This window comes from Camelina sativa, chromosome 12 (genome assembly GCF_000633955.1).
Source record: "Camelina sativa cultivar DH55 chromosome 12, Cs, whole genome shotgun sequence".
Lineage (NCBI taxonomy): Eukaryota > Viridiplantae > Streptophyta > Magnoliopsida > Brassicales > Brassicaceae > Camelina > Camelina sativa.
Genome location: NC_025696.1, coordinates 1865844 through 1880875, shown reverse-complemented (window position 1 = coordinate 1880875; position 15032 = coordinate 1865844). Strand labels below are relative to the sequence as shown.

Genomic DNA, 15032 nt, shown 5'->3' with positions numbered 1-15032 from the left:
GAAAAAGTTATGCTAAGGAAGATTAAATACATTTTATTTCCTTTTCGTATGTTCAGATGTTGAAACTCATGCATATAGAACAAAAATAGTTAAGAAAAAAGGTCGAATAAAGCAAAAAAGAAAATCAAAACCACACCAGATATGATTCCAAATGTTGGCCGCTGCTTATTGGTTTTAATAACCGGATAATTCAAAATATTACTATTGTTTTTTTCAACTTTATTTTGACCTTTTAATCTAGGCTACTAATTGATACTATATATTTACCAGAACAGTAATTATTTAAGTGAGTTGGAATTTATAATGTACTCCCCAAATACAAATGATTGTCCCTAACATTTAGAAGAACACTAAATATGTTGGGGGCAATCATTTGAAAAGACTGTTTATGAGCATAATTAGTGTATCAGTGTATGCATTAGTTATAAACCAGCCCATTATGAAATAATAGGAGTTGGTGGATAATGATCACCATAGAAACAAGAGAAGCATGTCAGTCCAATACGCTCTTGTTGCCATTGTTTAACAGAATTATAGCGATTGAAAATGGAATCGAGATATTTTTTAATTTCAAAATACATGAAACGTTGAAATAAAAAAGAAAAGAAAGAAAGGGGGTCCTTGTGTTGGCCACTTTGGTTGGAATGACAGCACTCAATATTCATACGACCATTTTCCTAAACTAATTATTACATTTTGATATTTTTCAGCTTAGGTGTTGACCTCCAAAATTAAAAAGCGGCTTATAGGTAAAGAAATCATAGGTCTCTTTAATAAAGTTGGTATAAATCAAAATCGTACGAAGAAATGACCTATTATGATCCACACTTATTCAAGTTAATCAGTTCGTGAATCAGATTGTCTAGAAATCAAATGGCTCTTGTCATCGATTCAGCTAAGCTAGCGACTACTTTGGAAATCAATTGTTGAGAGTTGAGACCTCAATTTAGTGCACACTTTGAAATTTACAGCCCAAAAAACCCAAAGAACAAAAAAAAATACAAATTCGCATGTTTCACACGTGTGAAAATAACCTGTCCTTGTCAAAGACTCAAAGTCAATCTAAGACTGTTTGGGTATTGGTAATTTGGTACCCACTATGTTAAACTTTTGTTATGTAGTCTTTTATTCTCTTGAGGGGTTTTACCAAAACCTGCTTCAGATACCCAACTCAATGACACTAGCCCACAAGAGTTGCATCCATATTCATTGATTAGCAAAACTTGAACAAGTCTTTCTGCTCTAAATCTCAGATTATACAAGTCCAGAAGAAGCAGCAAATTGTAAAAGGGCAACAAATGTATATACAACTATATACTTCTTTCACAAATAGAGTCTTCATTTATATTTCCAAGGCTTTAGGAGAAGATGGCTTTGAAGCTACATTAATGGACAACCAGTCCAACAAAGCCTTGTTTACAGCTTCCGGGACTTCATCATGAGGACAATGCCCTGCTTGTAAGTGCACGAGCGATGAGTTGGAGTAATATGCTTTGATTTTCTCGGCTTTAGTAGGACCAACCCACGGGTCAAGATCTCCCCAAACCAACAGAAGCGGACAAGTCATCTTACTTAGAACACTATCTAGAGTGTATTTACTCTGGTTCGTTAAGAACCTTGTCATCAATCTGTAAGATAATAACAAACAAATGGTAGTTATGTCTCTTTATGTATCAAAACAGAGAAGCTCTTTATTGGTGTTTTCGTACCTGTAGTATACTTCTCCAGCATTAGGATCTGTTGCAGGTTTTGAAATGGATTCGACGAGGTAGTCATCGACATTAGTAGAGTCTATGTACACCTGCAGTTTTGCAATAACCAAATTTGAGAACAGAGCAGTAACAAACTTTTGAGATGAAGAAATCTGAAAAAAGTTAAATAAGACATTACACTCTTTAAGACAGATTCAATCCGAGAAGGCTGCTTGGCTTGCCAGAACAAGAACCCGAGAACCACGCGTTGGAATATTTCTTTAAATGGCTTAACTATAAACTTGGTTATCACGGATTCATCGACTTCCTCTCGTTTTTTACTCTCAGATGCAAATTGTCCTGCAGAGTTTAGAAGTGCAACTCCCGTGACCTGCTCAGGTAAGCCTACTGCAACTGTCAAGGCTGTGAATCCTCCCAGGCTATGGAAAAAAGTCAGAAAACTTCTTTCAGATTTCGTTTTATGGATTTGACAAAAAGAGCTTCATAAAAGCACATTCATTCATGTACCTGTTTCCGACTACAACAGCTGGCTCTTTCACTACCTCTTTCATGAAATCAATAACTTGATCTGTCCAAACCATGGCATCATAGTCTATGAGAGCTTTGTCACTCCATCCGAAACCAAGTAAGTCCAAGGCGTACACCTTGTATTTCTTAGCCAATTCAGGAATGTTATACCTATAAACATCAATGATCCATATGCTTATAAAGTAGCTGTCTCAAAACGTATAAACTGATAAGAGAGATGATCCAAAATCAAGAGAGAAAGAGTGACAATTCAGAGAGCTTGAGAGGTGAAATTGAGGGGTACCTCCAATGAAAGACAGAAGCACCAAACCCATGAATAAGAACAAGAGGTAAGCCTTCACCTTGAACCACATAATGAATCTTGTGACCTCTCCATTCCCAAAAGTTATACCCTTCTGGCTTAAAAGCCAACCTCTCACTACCTAAAGAAGAATCATCCAACTTCTTTCAAACAAAAAGATAACATTTTTAAAAACTAAAAGAGAAGAAAAAAGTCCAAAGCTAGGATCTTTTTTACCTGGAACAGACTGAGAAGCAGAAGAAGTACCCATGACTGAAACTCCAGAAGCAACAACCCCTCCTCTAATTGCAAATTCCCTTCTGCTGATTTCACATTTGTTCCCTTCCATTGCAAAAGATTGTTAATTAATATAACTCAGGCTTAATCTAAAGGAAAAATTTGGATTTGAATCCTTACTGGGTCGACAAATTTGAGCAGGAAAGATTGATCTTTTAGATGATGAGCTGAACAACTCTGTCCTAACAGATGGTGTTACAGCACATGAAGCAGACATCGGTTGATTCAACAGAGAACAAAGCTCGTATTAATCTCCAAGGACAAGAGAGAACCAGATATTTCAGAAGTGAGAGAGCTAAGAAGACACAAAAAAGAAAGAAAGAAACGTTAGGAAGCACCGAGCGTGTATGTGAACTTGCGGAAGAGTTGTGGCGATGCCTGAGCCAGACAAGTCGAACCCGCTTCACGACCCAGAGTGTTTCGTAAAATTGCGAACCCGCTTGGCGAACCAGAGTGTTTCATAAAATTGCGATTTTTATGGTTTAACAATAAAACCGGTAATCTCAAATTAATTGAACCGGCCGGTTCAGTCGCTTACGTGGTGCCGTTAGCGTTAGTGTTAGACTTCGTGAGCACATAAAACGAAATGCGTTTTAATCTGAAGTATGAGTCGGCAAGCACTTTCAAAAGTCTCAAGATTTATGGGATAAGACCTAAGCAACATTGGTAAAAAAACATTTTATAGACTTGACACACTATATCGCAACTGCAGTTTCGACTTTTTTATATACCTAAATTCTGTAAAATCACCTAAAAGTTTGTATGGAAGATTGATAGGTGTGTTAATTAATGTCTTCAAAATGAAGAATCTCCCAATAATCTACTTATCTACAGAATGTAAGAATGTTCCAAAATAGTTTTGATTCTTTGAATTATCTCAGCCAGTAGAGATAATGTATATATATATATATATATATATATATGTATTTATTAAATATATGAAAAGAAAACAAAGTACAGTATAGGGACCAAACACTTAGATCAAAAGCAATGGTGTCGCCTACCTTCCTATCACTTATCTTCAAACCCATTTTCTTCTTTAGGTCTCTTATTTATTTTTGTCCCAATCACATGATTTTTTAATTTATTTTTTTGGGTTTTCTCTGTTAAACGAGATGCTCTATCCCAAGATATAGTATAATGTTTTTGGTTAATGATCTCTTTAATGTATATATGAAATAGTATAAAAAGTATTGGTATAATTTATAGATTGATAGATGGTAGTTTTTATACGTCACAAGGTCAAAGATCACGGTATAGATATTAACAACAAGACATGAGAATGATATCATTCTCCCGAACCGCTCATGATTCAAAGTTTCAAACCATTGTTTCTATTCATTTGTAAGTTAAGATTCATAATTCACATTCCCCACACATTTTCCACCTTTAAGCTTAAGTAAACAATCTTTCTAAGTAAGATCCTCTCAAAAACTTGAAAGGGCAAACGAAAAATTAAAAAAAAAAAAAAAAACAGAGAAAAGACACAAAAACGACTGACTTAAGAGACTCCTCATCTCATGTTCATAAAGACATAACCACATGGTAGGTTATGTCATTTAGACCCCACAACTTCTCATCTCACCTTCTTTGTCCCCAACCTCCTCCACTTTTATCAATTTTGTCCCTCTCTCACTAGATTTCGAATCTCATGTGTGTGGGTCAATGTTGCTTTCTATTTAAAGCTAAGAATAATTATATCAATTGGATTACTTTTTCTTCCACACACACATATAACTTAAACTCTCTATCTCTCTTTTTGCTTTAACCCTCAAAAGGAAAAGATAAGAAAGTTTTTTTTTTTTTTTTACCTTCTATCCATGGACTTGTCTGTACTTGATAGGCTTAAATGGCTACAACAGCAACAATTGGTTTCACCTGAGTTTCTTCACATAATTGGCTCAGATGGGAGAGAAGAGCTCAAGAGAGTTGAGACTTATTTGGGAAACAACAATGATGAGTTGCAGAGTTTCAGACATTTTCCAGAATTCGGACCAGATTATGATACTATCGATGGCTGCATTTCCAGGACAAGTAGCTTCCATATGGAACCAGTGAAGAACAATGAAGATAACAGAGCCATTGCCTTGCAGAACAAGAGAAAGCCAGAGGTTTGTAGGTCGAGGAAGTATTGATTTTTTTGGGTTTTAGATTTTGTTTGATTTTGATCGTTTCAAGTTTTGGTTTTTAGGGTAAGACAGAAAAGAGAGAGAAGAAGAAGATCAAAGCAGAGGATGAAACAGAGTCAAGCATGAAAGGAAAATCAAACATGAGCAACACAGAGACATCTTCAGAGATCCAGAAACCAGATTACATCCATGTGAGAGCTAGACGAGGTGAAGCCACAGACAGACATAGCTTAGCAGAAAGGGTAACTAACAAACTTGTTATTACAGAGATTTCAGAGAAATAACTTTCTAGGGTTTTATCAGAGTGATTTATTGTGGTGTGATCTTGGCAGGCAAGGAGAGAAAAGATAAGCAAGAAGATGAAATGTCTTCAAGATATTGTTCCTGGATGCAACAAAGTTACTGGAAAAGCCGGTATGCTTGATGAGATCATCAACTATGTTCAATCTCTGCAACAGCAAGTCGAGTTCCTGTCGATGAAACTCTCTGTCATTAATCCAGAACTTGAGTCTCATATCGATGAATTATCCGCAAAACAGGTGATTAAACTCAGCTTCATCCCTAGGATTAACCTAGTTTTCCACATTTACTGACTTGTTTTAGATTGAAATCTAGTTTCAGGCTTACTTCACAGGACTTCCGGAAGCTGTTTCGAAGCAGTCTATGATGGCGGATTTTAGATCTTTTCCATTACACCAGCAAGGATCTCTGGATTACTCAGTCATAAACGCAAATCAAACCACATCTCTCGGCGCTGTAATAATCTTTTTCCTTTTCATTATTTTCAAATTCTTGTTACTTGTCCGTGAAGTAACTTTTTTTTCCTTATTCTTTTCTGCAGAAAGATCAGACATCTTCAAGCTGGGAAACTAACTCACAATTTCTTTACAACAACTTCAGAACTGATTCCGTTTCCAATTTCTTCAGCCTCAAGTAAAAAAGTTAGGGAAAGAATTTTTTTCTTAATTGTCTTATCCTTTTATCTACGTTATCTGAAATTTGAACCAGAAAGACAAAGGAACCCAATCCAAAAAGATCTTTCAATACTATCTTCATACTATAGAGATAAATATTCCAGGGGATATGTATAAGTGCAAAATTCTTGTGGCCATAACAATTCCTTGTTGTACATTGTAGATTATATAAAATTATCAAATGGAACAAAAAAAAAAAAAGGAAAATTCCAGCTGAACTTTTATATATATATATGTATGCTAGAAAAAAATGCCAAAAAAAATTCCTAAAGTTAATGATTTACAAAAATGCAAGCTATTTTCCTCACAACTATATCCTTTTCACAAATTATACAACTATACTTGTATTAATGGAGGCATTTTTGGCCTGGTATCAACATATACAAAACCTAGCTAAGCCAAACAAGCAGAGAACCAAAAGAAATTAATAAAATTTCTCAAAAAAAATTAAGTTAAAACGAGCCTAATTAAACTTGTGCCTTGTTGTTAACATTTCTTCTTCTTGAGACTGGAGAAATTGAATCCAAAAAAACTAGATTTCTTTGGAGGACCACATCTCTTTGGAGCTGGTATTGTTGTTATGATAGGTTCCTGACGAGTAACTGAAGTAACAACCTGTGAACTAGTTGAAGCAGTTGTTTCTTCTTCTGGTCTGGATGATTCTTCTTCTTCTTCTTCTCTGTCAGAACCTACTTCTTCAAGAGCTCTAAGCAATTCCGATGCTCCCACCTTAGCTTCGTCGGTTCCATTGTTGGAGATCAAGAGAAGAGATGAGTAAATATCAGTTGCTTGTTTCACTACAAGATCACAATACTCAATCTTCTGCACACAGAGCTGGAGGAGGATGGAGATTGCATTCTCTTGCTCCTCTGGAACATTTGACTCGAGTAAATCAGCTATGGAAGCTAAACAATCCGGAGTTTCAGTGATACAAACCCGACCTTTCTCGGTGTTGCAGAGGTTCCTCAGAATGATGATCGAGTGTTTGCAGAATATGTTTCGTTGCAAGAAAGATGTGAGCTTCTGGATGAAATCGAGAGATACCATTTCCAGACATATCTCACTGCTTGATGAAAGGTTCTTGAGTGTGATCATAGCTTGTTCTTGGAGATGTTCTGCTTGAGACTCTGCGATCTTCAAGAGGGAAGAGAGAGAGCCTGATGAAGTTATCTTGGAGAGACCTTGCTGGTGGCTGGAGACAACCTCAAGTATGTTCAAAGCTTCTTCAGCAACTACCTCGGACTCGAGAAAGACCGAGAACATTTTGAAAACCTCTTCTTCCAAAGCTTCTATAGCCTTCCTGTTTCCATTGAGGAATGCCAATAACAAATCCAATCCACCCTTTAGTATATCTCCCGCTGTGCCATATCTTTCGAGAGCATTCTTCAGATATGTGATAAGTGGCTCAAGAAACTTACTCGGTGACATAGACCGAAAAGCGCGGGTACTGTGCTCAAAACGACTTTTGACATCTTCAATGACCTTGATCTGTGCATCCCATGGAAGGTTAGTGAGTCCACATAAGGGATCTATCTCAATCTCGCTGTGACTAGAAGAATCAGTGACACTCTCGCCTGAAGCAGAATTTATCCGTTGCATTGGCGTAAAGTAACCACCTTTTAACATCTTAGAGTAAGATGGCGAATCAATGGAACAGATCGAGTTAAGATCCGTAATCGAAAGGCCGCCGAGATCAGGGATATTGCAAAGAGAACTTCCGAAACTAGCAATGGAAACAGAGAAGTCGATATTGTGAGAAGAAGCCTTTGTGTCCTTCATCGCTGGATCTTGGACATCAAGACCGTTCCTCGCGCACCATTTTGATATCTGATTCTTGATCGCTACGTTAGGCTCCATTGTGAAATCATCCAGTCTCCTTTTTGATACAGGACAGGAAACATTGCCTTCATCAAACCATTTCTGAATCCGCATCCTCTCAAAGGTGTGGCCTGAAGAAATGATGACAGGATCATACATCACGGTAAGAGAAAGAGGGCATTTGAATTGCTCGGGAAATGTTGTAGCACTGTGTTCCTCAGAATACTCGGGTTCCGCAGCATTAGCATGTAGAGAAGCATTGATGAACTGATGATGTGAGAAAGAGTTCTCTTCACAAATGTTTCTTTCATGCTTTTTCAGGAGATAGAGAAGAAACTTGAGAATCTGTCTCTTATCCACTTCACCCTCTTTTAATTTCGCCAAAAGCGACTTTAAGGATCTTCTCTCTATGGCAATGGCTTCAGGTGTTGTAAGTTGGAGTCGTATTGCTGCAAAACAGAAACCGTTGTTGCTCTCATCGGAAGAAACAGAAGAAGTTGTGCTACGTTGCATCAATTCTCTAATAGCTTTCCCAGCTTCTTCTTCAGATGATTCTAGAGTCAACACAGTTGATCTAAGATTTTGGACTATCTGAGTTATCTGCAAGTGAAACCCCCATCAGTGATTCTGCTAATTTTGTTCTAGGAAAATTATGAAAAGACGAGAGAAGAAACATAGTTTTGGTATACAAACCTTGATAGACAAAACAGTGGGTACCATACTTTGAATGTCGTTTAAGCATTGCTCCAATGATTTTTTTGCGCTAGAACCTCTAGCGAGTATAGCATCTCCTGTTACTGCCTGAAGATTGAAGCATAGAATTAAAACACATTAGACCACATAAAGAGATTAACCAAGGGATTAGTGGCCCATAATCAATTTGTAAAACATACCATGTAGAGTTTACTGGATTCTCTGCAATATTGAAGAAGGAGCCTAGCTTTAGCCAAAGCTTTGTGGAGTAAACAAAGAGTCTGAATGCCAGAGGAGCAACCAGGTCGAGCATCTTCTATAAGAGGAACGATTCTCATGATTCTATCAACTACGTTCTTCAGTTCTATGCACATGGAAGAGTGTATCTGAAACAGAGTAACAACACAAACAAGTCATTACAATTGAAACAGAGCAAAACAACAAAGCTTGAAAGACATAAAAACTCAATCATAAGAAGAGAGATGTTTGATAAAACAAGACAAACCTTATAAGAGTGATGCATCCTGTCAGTGTAATCAATCGCCATCTAATCAAGAAGTTTCTAAATTCTCCAAGTCTGATAAAAACACACACAGAGACACAAAAAAAAGGGTTATTTTAAGAACATCTCTCAAGCCAGCATTACTAACAAGGGAATATATATAAATGGGATAAAATCGACTTACCTTATTATGTCAAGAGACTCCAAAGCAACTCAATTGAAAAATTGCTTGCTTACACTAAAACCACACTACCACAGCATATATATGTTTGCAGAGCTCTCAAGAACAAAATCGGAGTGTTTCTCTAGCAAATCCACCGTAAATCAGAAAGAGAAACAAGAACTGATGATAAAAAGCGATAATTTCTTCAGCTAAAACATTGAGCATGCCTTCTGCTAAAATCCAAACACAAACCCTAAATTCTCTGTTTTTTTTCTTTTCTTAAAAGAAGAAAAAAAGCACAAACTTTTTTCAACTGGGTCAAGAAAAAGAATCAGTCTTTCAAGGTTTGTTCGTGCAAAGATCGGTTGAAAAGAATAATGGTTGGTAAAAAAAAAAAAAAAAACTGGAGAAGAATGAGAGAGAGATTTATGAAGAAGAAGAAGAAGAAAAAGGAAAGAGGAGGAGGACTGTGAGTGTTATAAAAAGTGACAGCCTTTTAGAGATTTTAAACCGTTGAGCCTAAGGACGGTAATTGGGCCGTCACGGTGTTCACATCACCGCGTTTCTTTTTTTAAAATTTTAATTAAAACATGATAATAAGTAAAAGAAATAATAATAAGAGTGCCGTGTGGAAGCGCAGACTAAATTGAAAGGACGAGGTCTGATCTGAGTGCTTCTCTTATATATATATATATATATATATGGTCTTAGGTCAATTCCACATGCAAACAATTTTTGATGCTTTTAGTAATTTAATTTCTATTTGACATGCTTTTTTTTTTTCGTTTTTCTTTAAGTCTTTTATTTTCTTTTTTTTTTCAATGAGGAAATATATATATATATATATATATATATATATATATATATTTGAATAAAAGTCTTCCTTCCTTCTCTTGCTTTTCTAATCGTATTAATTTAAAACTAATGATTTTTAGTTTTTTACCATTCTTTCTAATAAAGATTGATGATGATGATAGTGATGTAACTAAGATTGTTTTTTTCTAGATAATTAAGAGTTGGTTTCTTTTCCAGTAAAAAAAAATTTGACTACTGTTTTGGTTAAGTTAATAGTGTGGTTTCTCTTCTTCGATCGTGAAATAATAATGATTTCAATTATACACATCGTGGAGTATGGGTTAATTCTGATTATGGAAACATGAGATAGTGATTTCTAATTATACGTATGTACGTAGAGTAGGGATTCATTCTGATTATCGAAAGTTGAACTATATATATATCATTGATTTTTCCATAGTCAAAACAATGATTATAATGTAATATATCCAAAACGAGAAATTTGACTTGTTTTTTTTTAAGCTCGTCTTCGGGGGTTTTGTATTGATCCATTGCATAAGATAGTTCTCCTAGCTAGTTTCTGTGTATTAATCTATATTATTCAATATATAGAGTATTAAGACACAAAGCACGAGAACACCAAACACAATTCGAACTCACCACATTTTATGTTTTGGTTTATTGGATTGCATCATATATCTTCTTGTCACATTTTGCATCATGGATTATGGTCAAGAAAGAAAAAAAAAACACATTATCACCAACATTGGGTCCCTGGATGGATCAAGACAAAAAATACTACATTATCACCAACAAAATTATTCAAAATCACCCAGAAACTCTAATAGTTACCAAGGCAGGCTTATTTGAGTTCAATTATTTTTGGGTCAAAGCAATTAGCAAAAAAAAAAAAAACTACGGGGATAGATAGTAAATTTTTTTTTACATATATAGCAATAAAATTTCCATAAATAAAACGAAACAGCAATATATTTTCCACGAAACGAATATACTGGGTAATGTCAATCCCAAATAGAAACAAATCAACAATGCAACATGTTGCTTGGCGTTTACTACTGCGAAACAGTTTTGGTGTTTTTTTCTTGGGCCAACAATTATACACTTATTAAAAAGTTTGAATTCAACCAAAAATATCTGGAATATCTATAATCCAACAATTAAAATTATAAGTGTGTTTAAGATTAATAACATATATAGCTGAGAATGTGTTAGGTCACATCACATGCCATGAGAAAGAGGGATAGAGTACTCTTTTGTGACCACATCCTTCGCAAAAAAACGCAAACTATCAACATTTCTGAAGGACTTGTTCGTCGCCATCCGTTGACTGGTCCAACTAATTTAGAGTATCTTTTCTAAAAGAAGGCAAGTAATGGGGGAATATTGTAAGAAATATTCAAGCATGGAAAGTTCAAAAGAGCGTTATCTGGCTTTATCTAGATCAAAAAAATTAGAGAATTGTTCTATATTTGACGATAGATCATGAGTGATCCACACTTGGTGTAATATATTATCAGTAGTTGGTAGTAGTTATCATGGGTTAAAAAATATAATGGCTTTATATCTCTACGCTTCTTTTTCTTTTAAGCATATATAATATAGTTGTTTTCTAAATAAAAGAAAAAGAAAAAGAGATTGATAAAGGTGTGTCGTAATAGAGACACAACATCGATGTCCCGACGCGTAGGCAAGGACTCCTCCTCATTGGCCAAATCAAAATAAGAGTTTAGTTAGGGTTTTAATTAGGCATAAACTCCCCATTGGCCAAATCAAACTAAAAAGTTTGACTGTGATGTAAACTGCTTTGAGGGGGTTTTAATTAGGCTTAGGCAATGATCAATAGATATAAATACTACTCTGCTAAATATATACATAAAGCTAATGATAATGTAGTCGAGAAGAGTTTTTCTGTTTATAAATTCCATCTAGTAACACAGAGTTAGGGTATAGCTAGTTAGTTAGGTAACTTTTTATTCAGTAAATATTTAAGTTTTAGGCAAAATTATGATGTCCCAAATTATATATAATATGATCAGCCCCACCCACTCATTGACAAGTGAGAACTACTCTTGAGTCTCACAACAAAAACAAAGTTTTATAAATTGCAAGTGACTTGAGATAATACACTAACATAATTTTTTGATGTTTCTTGTTGACCCACATGATTATCAAATCAAGATTAATTAAATTTTCAAGATTTGGTATGGCACGCGTTAGAATTGGTAGTAGACATAAAATTCAACAGACGATGTATATAGGGTAGATGAAAGTACATCTTACGCTAACCCTGTTAAATACTTTTAGATGCAAGAGCATTTTCTATAAAAAAAAATATTAAGCATTTTCATATTTTTAGGAAGAAAGGCGTGAAGGAAAAATATTGTTTAAATATGATTCGATTATATGAGTTTATGTCAGGCTCTTATTTTTAGTTTATTTTAATATTATATTAGAAGTTAAAATTTTAAAATTTTATTAGTTCCATATAAACATATGGTATTAACAAATTTAAAATAACTAAATTTTTAAATAATCAAACTTGCCATACATTAAATTATAACGTATTAACGTGGTGTTAATGACAACTGGTTATGGCAGAGCTATTAGGCCCATGACAAGATAATGATAATGTATATCAAGCCCACTTAGAGTATAAATTAATGGACAGTTAGAGGCCGTAGAGATATATCATTATCAACTTGCATCATCGATGATGTCTGTATGATATATTTTTTACAATCTTTATTTTTTACATAAACAAAACAGTCAACAGAAGAATTTGTGATATTGTTAACTCAAAGATGAGAAAGTTTTAGCCATCGCCGAAAAGTTGGATTGAGCTCAAGATTTTTGATTAGTCTTCGAAGTGATAAACCACACATTCATTCATTCCAAGATGAGCGATGAGATACTTCTTCGAAATTTATGTTATAGGTCTTTTCTAATCTTAACATATATATGGTAGTACTTTTTTGGGTTATCCTATTCGGGTCTACTTAGAGATATATATATATATATATATATATATATATTCTCATTTAATTTATTGTAAGGCACATATTCATTTGCGTCACTCATCCCACACGAAAATTGAATTAACATGGAAAACGATAAAAGGAATTTTAATTATATCGTTCAACAAATTTAAGAAGTTTGATTATTACAGTTTACCGGAGTCATATTATCCTACCTATAAACTTCAGTCAAATATAAAAACGTTAGAATTGGTACATACATACATGATACATGCATGTCCGTAACAACCAGAAATTTTTACACGTATTTCGTTTTTTTTTTTTTTCGTGAATTCAAACTGATTGGCGGCTTTTACTTTTACTTACAATATTGCAGCCAAAATAGTCGTCTCCGGACAATTCCGTGCTGTGTCAGGAGGCAAAATAAACGATTTTTCTTTTTAGTAGTAGTACATTTTATCCCAAAAAATGTGTATGATGACATCAAAATATGTGGATTCGGGTTCGGGAACATAAACATGGTAATTAAATAATAAAAATTCGATTTGCATTTAATTTGAGCCCTCATAATAATGCCACCATGAGAATTTTTTAATATTTTAACCACTAAAAGAAGTAACACAATACAAAGTGGTTAAAAAGATGTTAGATACATGAGAGCTTTTACGAGGGAGCATCTTCGAAACGTCAAATATGGTCCACTTCAAAGGGATCAGGTAAGATCGAAATCGAATCACAGAAAGAAGAAAAGAGAATTTGTCCCCCCCTACGGACTGAGACAACAAACAATATTTATTAGTACCTTCATAAGCTACGAAATTTTACTATTAGTCCATATAGTAATCTATATATACTGTTAGTAACCCCACACACATTATACATAAAATGCAATTAAGAACTAATTAGTTTTGTGACTTGAAACCTGAAACCACATTGCCTGTTCTCATAGCAAAATCATTCTAAAAATTAATTGAAAGAAGCAAGTATCAAACTGATCAGCTCACTTTCTTGTTTGATTTTACTTGATCAGCATATATACCGACCCGGTTACTCTCTTAATTAAGTCTACACAAAATCATGATATTTTGTTGGCAAAAAAAAAAAAACATGATTATTACAAACCTGCGAGCCAAAGTATATGTTTTAAGACTATACCAAATTAAATTAATTATAATTATTTTAAACCGGTTCAACTCATATAACACTAATTCTACTGTCTAACATAACCAAACCGATTCAGCTTGTAAACTCTACGTATTATGGGGACAAATTGGCTATAAGGAATCACATGACTAGACAAAACCGGACATGAAAACAACTTATTGTAGCGAAATAGTTATAGCGTTCGTAATGGAAGAGTAATTAATTAATATATATGAGTGCTTACCTTAAGCAATGAAGCGTAGATGTGAAGGTACGGATCCAAATGGAAGAGTCCAAAAAAATATTCCAAGAGGACAAGTTGTTGAGTGGGCAAGTGAAGTTGAAAGGAGATGAGTATCTGCCAAAAGAATGTTTTATCAGAAAGCTTAGAATAGAGACCAAAGAGTGTTACGAGAGCTGATATTTTATAACTTTTTTGGGAGAAGAAATACAGTCCATATCTTCATCTTTTTTTGTTATTATAATACATAAATATTTCTTATAATAAATCTTATAATAAATATTAAGTACAAAAAAAAGAACACACCGAGTGGAGAGGAATCGGAGAGGTTAAACAATGTCCAAAACAAAGGAGCAGAAGAAGCGTAAGAAAGGCGCAGATGTCGTCGATAAGATTCATCGACGAGATCTTCACAAGATTTGGAATTCGTCCACTTGTGTTACCCACTCAATGTTAAATAAGTGAGAAAAATAAATAAGAACACCTGAATATCCTCGAAAAGGTACTGTCTTTTTATTATTTATTTTGCTCTCTTCCCTTCTCGTGCATGGTTGTATAATGCATGCATATAGTAACTCCAGTTCAGTAATGCATGAATAAAAAAAAACGAAGAGAAAATAAATCTATGAACTAGTAAAAATTGTGTTGGAGTGCAGGAGTGATATGTAAAAATATGAATTTATAGAGAACTATTTTTCTCGTTGATTATCTTATCATGTTCACATATAACATAAGAATATCGTATAAAGTATATATGAAGC

The 15032-nt window shown here is 34.4% G+C and overlaps 3 protein-coding genes and 1 pseudogene across 4 annotated transcripts; 2 read left to right on the top strand and 2 right to left on the bottom strand.

Moving 5' to 3' along the window:
- Positions 1182–3238, bottom strand: LOC104729530 (pheophytinase, chloroplastic). The gene is made up of 7 exons (XM_010448481.2): positions 2938–3238; positions 2758–2862; positions 2524–2662; positions 2220–2390; positions 1891–2131; positions 1710–1801; positions 1182–1628 (listed from the first exon to the last, which is right to left on the bottom strand). Exons 1-7 carry the CDS (start codon positions 3032–3034, stop codon positions 1343–1345), a joined length of 1131 nt encoding a protein of 376 aa, XP_010446783.1. The 5' UTR covers positions 3035–3238; the 3' UTR covers positions 1182–1342.
- Positions 4536–5937, top strand: LOC104716483 (transcription factor BEE 2). Of its 2 annotated transcripts, none has more exons than XM_019234261.1 (5): positions 4536–4928; positions 5009–5188; positions 5279–5485; positions 5568–5702; positions 5788–5937. In XM_019234261.1, exons 1-5 carry the CDS (start codon positions 4638–4640, stop codon positions 5881–5883), a joined length of 909 nt encoding a protein of 302 aa, XP_019089806.1. In that variant the 5' UTR covers positions 4536–4637; the 3' UTR covers positions 5884–5937. The 2 variants fall into 2 exon arrangements, with proteins under 2 accessions (XP_019089806.1, XP_019089805.1); XM_019234260.1 differs by having other exon boundaries at positions 4538–4928; positions 5562–5702.
- On the bottom strand, positions 6182–9574 carry LOC104729528 (U-box domain-containing protein 5-like). The gene is made up of 5 exons (XM_010448477.2): positions 9118–9574; positions 8937–9008; positions 8632–8817; positions 8432–8539; positions 6182–8338 (listed from the first exon to the last, which is right to left on the bottom strand). Exons 2-5 carry the CDS (start codon positions 8976–8978, stop codon positions 6407–6409), a joined length of 2268 nt encoding a protein of 755 aa, XP_010446779.1. The 5' UTR covers positions 8979–9008; positions 9118–9574; the 3' UTR covers positions 6182–6406.
- LOC104733118 lies at positions 14314–14736 on the top strand (annotated as a pseudogene).

Coding starts and splice junctions, on each gene's coding strand:
- LOC104729530 (XM_010448481.2), bottom strand. CDS start 3,034: ATGTCTGCTTCATGTGCTGTAACACCATCTGTTAGGACAGAGTTGTTC. Junction 2,663..2,757: donor TGCTTCTCAGTCTGTTCCAG/GTAAAAAAGATC, acceptor ATTCTTCTTTAG/GTAGTGAGAGGTTGGCTTTT. Junction 2,132..2,219: donor GCTGTTGTAGTCGGAAACAG/GTACATGAATGA, acceptor TTTTTTCCATAG/CCTGGGAGGATTCACAGCCT.
- LOC104716483 (XM_019234260.1), top strand. CDS start 4,638: ATGGACTTGTCTGTACTTGATAGGCTTAAATGGCTACAACAGCAACAA. Junction 5,189..5,278: donor GACATAGCTTAGCAGAAAGG/GTAACTAACAAA, acceptor TGATCTTGGCAG/GCAAGGAGAGAAAAGATAAG. Junction 5,703..5,787: donor AAACCACATCTCTCGGCGCT/GTAATAATCTTT, acceptor TCTTTTCTGCAG/AAAGATCAGACATCTTCAAG.
- LOC104729528 (XM_010448477.2), bottom strand. CDS start 8,978: ATGGCGATTGATTACACTGACAGGATGCATCACTCTTATAAG. Junction 8,818..8,936: donor GGATGCATCACTCTTATAAG/GTTTGTCTTGTT, acceptor ACTCTGTTTCAG/ATACACTCTTCCATGTGCAT. Junction 8,540..8,631: donor AATCCAGTAAACTCTACATG/GTATGTTTTACA, acceptor TTCAATCTTCAG/GCAGTAACAGGAGATGCTAT.